This window comes from Podarcis bocagei (assembly GCF_964188305.1).
Source record: "Podarcis bocagei genome assembly, chromosome: 7".
In the NCBI taxonomy this organism is placed as follows: domain Eukaryota; kingdom Metazoa; phylum Chordata; class Lepidosauria; order Squamata; family Lacertidae; genus Podarcis; species Podarcis bocagei.
The window spans coordinates 49,767,258-49,775,783 of NC_138132.1; the positions used below are offsets into that span (position 1 = coordinate 49,767,258).

At 45.6% G+C, this 8,526-nt stretch overlaps 1 protein-coding gene across 1 annotated transcript; it reads right to left on the minus strand.

The window, feature by feature from the left end:
- Positions 1-1,363: 1,363 nt before the first annotated feature.
- PSMD7 (proteasome 26S subunit, non-ATPase 7) lies at positions 1,364-7,182 on the minus strand. Its single transcript, XM_081203796.1, has 7 exons — positions 6,953-7,182; positions 5,722-5,813; positions 3,944-4,036; positions 3,181-3,278; positions 2,917-2,997; positions 2,390-2,481; positions 1,364-1,844 (listed from the first exon to the last, which is right to left on the minus strand). Exons 1-7 carry the CDS (start codon positions 7,024-7,026, stop codon positions 1,406-1,408), a joined length of 969 nt encoding a protein of 322 aa, XP_081059922.1. The 5' UTR covers positions 7,027-7,182; the 3' UTR covers positions 1,364-1,405.
- Between the last annotated feature and the right edge of the window lie 1,344 nt (positions 7,183-8,526).

Genomic DNA, 8,526 nt, shown 5'->3' on the forward strand with positions numbered 1-8,526 from the left:
CCAGATTCTGCCCATGTTCCTTTCTTCCATCTCTCTACCCTCCTCCTAAGTAAAGATGTCTTCCTTAAACCACTATGCCTGGGAAGTGGAAAGCAAACGACCTGGTCAAGGCGAAATATCTCCCCTTCATGCCACCTGTCTTGAAAGAGGCCATGGGTGAGGCAGGTTCCTAGTAACCTCCTTTAGCCCCAAAAGTTTGCCAGCTTGTTCTTGGGTAAGCAATTAACGGTCACCTCAGAGCAAGCAATCTCTCTAACCCTCTCCTGTTGTGCAACGGTCAAGAACTTGCCTCTTTTGTGGATAATGTGCAATTTTTACTCTTATTGTTTGATGGTTTTACTGTTGATGACTTGTATGTTATTTAAACTTTTCCCTACTTCGGGGGTTGTATTGACGAGGATTTCTAAAGCCAGCTCCATGCTGCCACCTGGTGGCTGAAGCTCATTATTGCATGAGCTCTGGCAAAGAAGTACCAGTACCTCAGGTTGTTGTCTTTGCCATACTTCAGAACAAATCCAGGCAAGAGCTGGCCTGTGGTCTACCTCTGATGTGTGCATCTGGGGGTGCATGCCCCCATAACAGACTTTCTTGGTTATGGGATTAAGCTTATGGTCTCACTGGCCAGACTGGATAGTCCAGTTTAGGGGGGGGGGTGTCCGTGGGACCTGCTTTTGAACACTGTGAGCAAACAAGACCAAGACTCTGTCTTTGTAGCTGGCTGGAGAGGCATTATGCCATGCCAGAGCTGACAGCTTTTGCTAAAGCAAAGACTAACCAGGCTGTCTGCCCTAGTGCCATTTCTTGCTTCAGGTTGTATACAGATCAAGGACAGGGCACCCTTTTCAGTCAAAGGGCCACATGGCAGTGGTAGGCAGGGGCAGGGGCAAAAGTAGGTGGAGAAATTAATATACATTTCCCCTTTATGTAACAGCTTTTATTTCTACACACATTCCTCTCTCTCATCCATCCAGGCAATTAGAAATATTAAGAATTCTGGGACACATTCCAGCCAGCCAAAAACACTCAAGGAGACTTCAAGCAGAGCTGGTGAGAATCTCATAGAATCAGAGTTGGAAGGGAGCCTAATGGTCATGTAGTCCAACCCCCTGCAGTACAGGAATCTCAACTAAAGCATGCATTACAGATGGCCATCCAACAATTGCTTAAAAATCTCCAGAAAGCACCTCAAGGGCCATGCAAAGTCCTGGGGGTGCTTATGATCATCCCTGCCATAGATGGTCCAGTTAAACAGATATTGCTCAGGTCATCTCATCTTCTATCTAGCTACCCACCTACAAACCAAAGCAGTTCTGGGTACCCCTCAAGCCTCTACTAACAAAAAAACCTACAGCCAGCACCAGAGTTCAGTTTACAAGGTTTTAATACACAAATACAAAATCCTACTCTACTTCTTCTCTTTTTTCTCCTCTTTCTTGCCATCACTCTTCTCCTTATCTTTGTCTTTCTCATCCTTCCTCTCCTTTTTGCTCTCCTCTTTCTCCTGCCCCTCCTTCTTCTCTGCATCTCTATTGGCGATCTTGTTGTTTATGAGGTTGTGGAGGGCAACCACAGAGCGAATGAGTGAAGCCAAGTAGACCACCACCATCTGGTCATTGGTCTTCAGATAGAAGGCCTTGACAAACTCTTGCAAGTTGACGTCAGGCAGCAGGTTGAAGACATCCTGGAGCTGGTAGATGATCTGGTGGTTGATGGGAAGTTTGCCCACGGCCACTTTCTCCAGGTAGCTCCTGATGTCTAGAAGCTTGGAGTTCAGTCCCTTCAAGCCATGGACCTGGTTTGTGATGCGCTGAGAAAGGGTGCCTACAGTGGTATCTTTAATATCCCTGGAACAGCCAAGAAAGGGGTCAGAATATGAGAACCCAGTTGGCAGGAAAGGAAGAATAGAATTATTTTTCTCTGCCACATTACGGAAATCAATGCTGGGCATTTCTATAGTTGGACTAGAAATCTGAATCTCCTCTGGACCAACCAACCCATACAAAGACATGGGGATGTAAGCGAATATCAATTGCATTGTGGGGAGGTGCAGGTTCTGCTTGTAGGCTTCCCCTTAGGATAAGACCAGATGCTAGATGGGCACCCTTTGGCCTAATCCAGCATAGGAAATATGGTGGCACATTTGCATGGCTAAGGGATAGGCTACCACTAGATCCCAATGAAGGGTGGCTGTCAGGATAAATTAAAGATGATGCCTCTATTAAGCTGGCGAGGTGTGTGGCCTTGCAGGGGTCAAAGGCATTCTGCATCCATTATTTTATATCTGCAAGATGGGAATACCTGCCTCCCTGTATTATCTTGAGGAGTAACTATGTAAGCAGAACACAAGCTAAGAAGTCTGAAGTGACAGGCAAGAAAGGTATTTTTTTACCGTAGCAGGTGCTCCACCCCAACTTCCTCTGCTTCTTCTGCTCCAATTTCACTGGTCACATGTTCAAAGGTCTTAGAGGTGGGTGTCCCATCCTTTGGGGTGCAAGAGCAAGCAGAGACCAGGCATGAAAGTCATCACCTTTATTCAACTTCTGGGCAGAATGTGTTTGTGTGTGTGTGTGTGTGTGTGTGTGTGTGTGTGTGTGTGTCTGAACCCTGGAAAAACTTACAATTGTTGCATAAGAAGCCAAGAGTTGCTGAAGAATAAGAACAGAGCCATAACTGGCCAATGGAAGAGACACACTAACCCTAAATTGCCTTCATAAGGAAGTGTGAACTGAATTAATAATAAACACTGAGAAGTTCTTTCATCCTAAGCAGAGTTTTTCTCAGGTACTCTGTAGGGTGCTGGCTGCAAAAGGAGTGACATGAGCAAGGTACAGGCAGCATTCCTGTTATTAGCTCAGCCTGTTTTAGTCTGGTCCTTTGGTTGACACTGAAATGTATGAATAAACCCAGGATACTCACATCGTGAACTTCTTCCACAGAGATGTAGGCTTCAGTGGGCAGCCCCAGGTCCTTTGGCTTTACATCGATAATTACCAATACCTGTTTGAAAGAAACCCTTTAGTGCCTATTGGTGGAAAACAAAACCTACCAGTCTCCTTCCAGTAACCTGCAGCCTGCCACTGCATAAAGGATCATCTTGCCATTTCCAACTTGTTCTTACAAGTTGCAGTAACATCAAATAGCAAGCCTTGTCAGGATTTGTAGGTTGTGAGTGGCTCTTACCGAGTTTGAGCAGTATCTTTTCATTAACTCATTGATAGCAATGTCATTCTTGTGCAGCTTGGGACCTGTGTGGTACCATCCCACAATTCTTTCCCTGGCTAGGAAAAAGACACAGAAAGAAAAAGAGAGTCAGAGTACACGAAGCAGCTGGAAGAGGGCTCTACCTCCAAGAGCCATTTCCTTCTTCTACTGTTTCACTGGAAGTGGGACTTTGCAGGAATAAAGCATGGTTCTACATGCAATGATATTGTATAGCAAACGGGATGAGAATTTAGAATTACTCACAACCGGAGCCTATCATTCATACTGGACATTGCTTACATCCAAAGTTTACTGGACTTGAACATCAGCTTCAAAATAAATTTTACAGGTACAGAATACTACACTTTGAACGTTGGCAAAATAGATGAGATATGCCCAACCTTGAGGACTTTGCCAAACGAATGAACAACAAAAAGCCTATTTACTGCCTACACAAGCTATAAAAGACCCTTCCTTCAAGTAGCATGTAGTCTAAAATATGGTTTCTTTGCTGGGGCATTAGGTTAAAACATGAGAGGTTTTGCAGAATCTGATGTTGAAGGGTGACCCAGTTCCTTCATTTTCTCACTAACAGAGGTGTTCATCTCCAAAATGAAAAACTTTTAAACTAAGCATTTGTGAGCAGTCATAGCAAAGTTATTTAAGTAACATCACTTTTTGGCTTTTCCCAGAGATAGCTTTAGCTGTGACTTGCACTTCTGGCTAACCAAGCATTGCTTACCATTTACTTTCTTGAACATCCCATACATGTTCTCCAGATAGTCATGGTCCAAAAACCATACAGAGTCGTCTTTATCATCTTCATCAAAGGGGACTGTGGGTAAAAAAAGAGAATCCAAATCATGGCATGAATTTCCAGCCTTTAAAAAAACCCCCATGGAAATGGTTTATTGAATATTTACAAATAACCTGTAAACAGTAAGAACACTGGCAGGATTATTGTAATAACCTGCAGTTTTACAAGAGTATATATTTAAAGTAGATGAATAAATTAGTAAATTAAGTTAATTTGGAATATGCAGAAAATATAAAAAATAAATTTAAGGAACCACAAAGAGGGGGAAGGAAGTCAAGTTTTGAAATGTTAAAATGATTGTAAAATTACTGAAATGAATAAAACTGAAAATCATAAATAAATATTAAAAAGGAAAGTGACAATTTTGCCAAGTTACATCCCATGTGGTGGGAATTAAGAGCAGCCCTGCTGGATCAGGTCAAAGAGGGTCCAGTAGTCCAGCACATTGTTCTCACAGATGCCTCTGGGAAGCTGGCAAGTCACTTAGAATGGGATCCAGTCTTGACATTACAGAGGTGAGGATGATTTAAATTTCTATTCCACCCTCCATGAGAGGATCACAGGGCGTTTGAAAATAGCAAGTTATCATGCACTGAGTAAGACTACTGGACTATCCAATCCCAGTACTGGTCTCCTGAGTGGCTACCCAGCGTCTTAGGGAGTTTTTTTATCAGCTGCCACTTGGTCCTTTTTAAATGGAAATGCCAGGGACTGCACATTCTGTGAGCAAAGCGTGCATTCAACGACTGACCTACAAAAGTTCCCCAAGGAACAGAAGATACCATTATTATTTATTGTATTCATATTCTGCCCTTCCTCCCAAAGGAGTCCAGGGAGACAAACAACATGTGGTAAACAATAAAAGCATCTTTTTAACTACAGTGATGAAGTCAATCTCTTTACCTAGGGTCTCCAAACTGGAGTCTTTCAGCTCAGATGTGATCCGTTTATTTTTAATTAAAAGGAGCTGCCTGGCGCAATTCAAATTAATCAAGCCGACATTAGAGAGAAAAGGGAGGAGATGTTGCAGAACTAGGCTGCTCCAGTGCTTACAATGGGCCTGGGCCATCGCCCAGGGGATTGAATCTGGTATATTCTGCAAGCAAAGCAGATACCCTACCACTGATTTAGGACCTATTCCTACCACAGTATTGACTGTAGTATGTGGTACATGTAGTTGCAGCCCACAAGATTAATGACTAGACGAGATCACAAGTTTCTAGAACTGGGCAGACTCAGATTTAAACTAAAGGTGGATGAAAGAATGATGATTCCCTGGAGCAGACTATGGAAAGCTAAGGCTGGCTTCCGACACCCTGAGAACTCGAGGGACCGCATTTAAGCTTTTAGCCAAACAAAATCCAGCAGGTTCCTAACTGGGCCCCTTTGGGTTATTATTTAATCAGAGTGCTGTTGAAAACTCAAGACTATCAACCAAGTTTCAATTGAGATTTATGACTAAGCTTTTCTGGGTCTCTCACTTTAAGACAAAAGGTGGGGAACCTCTGACCCTCCAAATGCTGCTGATGGAACTTGGAGTCCAACAGCATATAGAGGGCCACAGGTTCCCCACCAACAATTTAAGAGACAAACCCAAATTTCCCCAAATCCATTAATGGGGTGGAAAATGTTAGAGTAGGAGTGTACATTACAACCACATCTGGCTTGCTAGACAACCATAGAGATCCCAGGCGTCACTTTACCTGCAAAGCTGTTGGAGACATCCAAAATCTTCTTCTGCCACGAACCCAAGAGAACCCCCACAACTCGCTTCTGATTTCCAACTTTTCCTATCCTAAAATAGAAAAGCAAAATCAAAAGAAAGATGAGATACATTGATGTGCAGCATAAACTATTCCTGAACTGAATTTTTATCAACTCAGGGCAATGAAAACCAGCATAACTAAGGTGGGAGGGAAAGAGTATATAGCAACTTGCCAAGACTCCCAACAGAAGGAGTCTTGATAGTCACTAGGGAGGAGGCAGCTGAGTGTTGATGGCTTGTCTTCTTCTGATGGTTAATGGAGGAAGTCAACATACAAAAGCTGACTTAGCCCACCAATCCACCTAGCCCCAAAGTGTCAGCATTGCCTGGCCTGGCAGTGACTCTCCAAAGTCTATGTCAGAGCATGGCCTTTCCCACCACCTGCTTCTGAAATCCATTTAGCAGGTGTGGTTTCTGGGGGAGAGATGTTGTTGAACTGAACCTGCTGCTTGTAAAGCAAATGCTCTGCCACATATCTACTCAGTCAAGTTGGCACAGCCATGCACTGGTTGCATGTATTTCATGCATGCAGCTGTGGCTGCTACTTAGGAAGCAGGTATATTTTAAGTCATATCAGTTTACTTATATTCCGCTCTTCCACTCAAGAGTCTGGAAAAGCAGGGGCAAAAGATGAATCTCATCCTTGCTCCACACGCGGTAAACACACGGTGATAAACATAAAAAGCAAGTCGGCGAAAAGTAGCATCCAGCCCCCCTCCATGAGGTCTCTGGCCCAAAGGCCCGTTTGTTGGGGTGTAGAGGGAGACAGCAGCCGCTTGGCCTGCAGAAGGAAAGAGGTTCCGGGTTCAACCCCCGAAAGCTGCTCCGAGGAGGATCGGGGAGCCAGGCAGATAAGACAGGCCTGTCCCCTGGGCTCGACGGCCTCACTCCGCGAGAAAGGCAGCCGCTTCCTTTATTGCTCCGAGGCCTCGCCAAACCCTGAGGGTCTTCCCAACCGAAACCCGGGGTCCAGAAGCACAGGCGGCGAAGGCGGCCTCAGCCCGGGCCCGTGACTAAGCTGTCCTTCCAATCCAACAGTAGCTTCCTCGCAGCTCGCTGCCCCTGAGCATGTGCAAAGCGCGATCCCAGCCCTACGGCCACCCTGCCTCCCTAAGCCCTGGCCTGCCGGCCGTGACTCAGCCCGGCCGGCCGGCCGCCGCCTCCCTCACCGGTTAAAGTGATCGACCACGCTCAGCAGCACCAACGGGTGGACCACCACTCGCTCCACGGCCAGCTCCGGCATAGCAGCGGCGGCTTCGCGGCCTCCACGTCCTGACCTAGTTCCTGGCCTCCTTCTCCCGGTAAGCAAAGCGCCTCTCAGTGACTCAGGGCACCGGGTGTGAAGCAAGCGATGCTGAGGGAGGAGCTGGGCAGCCGCGCCATCTTGGGAAGGGCAGCCGCAGTGACGTCACGCGACTTCCTTTCAGCCTGTGGGCGGGGGAAAGCGACGCCATTTTGGGAGGGTCTCAAAGGGTTCTCAGTTCGGCTTCCTGTGAGAAGTTTCCATGTTGGCGGCGTGGTGCGGTAGCGTCGCCATATTCAGAAGGGCAAAAGGAGGGATGCCATTATGCGACGGTCAGTCGCCTCCAGAACATTCTTGAGGGAAGCCGTTGATGAATGATTTAAGCGTCCTTTTTGTGCTTTTCTTTCACAATCTAAGTCTGGAGGTGGCTTTAGCATCCACCAGAGATACTTATTCTACTTGTTTTAGGAAATTTTGGGAAATTTGAGGAGGGAAAAAACCCGAGATTTTGTTTCAGGGAAGACCCTGTATCGCTGCTAATACGTGCAAGACACATTTTGTTGTTGTTATTTAGTCATTTCCGACTCTTCGTGATCCCATGGACCAGAGCACGCCAGGCACTCCTGTCTTCCACTGCCTCCCGCAGTTTGGTCAAACTCATACCGGTAGCTTCCAGAACACTGTCCAACTATCTCGTCCTCTGTCGGCCCCTTCTCATTGTGCCCTCCATCTTTCCCAACATCGGGATCTTTTCCAGGGAGTCTTCTCTTCTCATGAGGTGGCCAAAGTATTGGAGTCTCAGCTTCAGGATCTGTCCTTCCAGTGAGCACTCAGGGCTGATTTCCTTAAGAATGGATAGGTTTGATCTTCTTGCAGTCCATGGGACTCTTCAAGAGTCTCCTCCAGCACCATAATTCAAAAGCATCAATTCTTCTGCAATGAGCCTTCTTTATGGTCCAGCTCTTACTTCCATACATCACTATTTGGAATACCATAGCTTTAACTATACGGACCTTTGTTGGCAAGGTGATGTCTCTGCTTTTTAAGATGCTGTCTAGGTTTGTCATTGCTTTTCTCCCAAGAAGCAGGCGTCTTTTAATTTCGTGGCTGTTGTCACCATCTGCAGTGATCATGGAGCCCAAGAAAGTAAAATCTCTCACTTCCTCCATTTCTTCCCCTTCTATTTGCCAGGAGGTGATGAGACCAGTGGCCATGATCTTCATTTTTTTGATGTTGAACTTCAGACCATATTTTGCGCTCTCCTCTTTCACGCTCATTAAAAGATTCTTTAATCCTCCTCACTTTCTGCCATCAAGGTTGTGTCATTTGCATATCTGAGGTTGTTGATATTTCTTCCGGCAATCACATGCTCCAAATGGAGGGCTTCCTCGGTTATTTGAAATTACGCATGCACACAAACACACATTTTCCACAATTGAAGGAAACATTTGCAACATTAAAGATTTCTATCTGTCCAGTGCTGCATTCACTCTGGAGTCA

What these genes read in the sequence shown, in the direction of transcription:
- PSMD7 (XM_081203796.1), bottom strand. Translation starts at nt 7,026, where the DNA reads ATGCCGGAGCTGGCCGTGGAGCGAGTGGTGGTCCACCCGTTGGTGCTG. An exon ending in GTGGTCGATCACTTTAACCG is followed by an intron (nt 5,814 to 6,952) that starts GTGAGGGAGGCG and finishes TTTCTATTTTAG; the next exon opens with GATAGGAAAAGTTGGAAATC. An exon ending in AAAGATACTGCTCAAACTCG is followed by an intron (nt 2,998 to 3,180) that starts GTAAGAGCCACT and finishes TCTTTCAAACAG; the next exon opens with GTATTGGTAATTATCGATGT.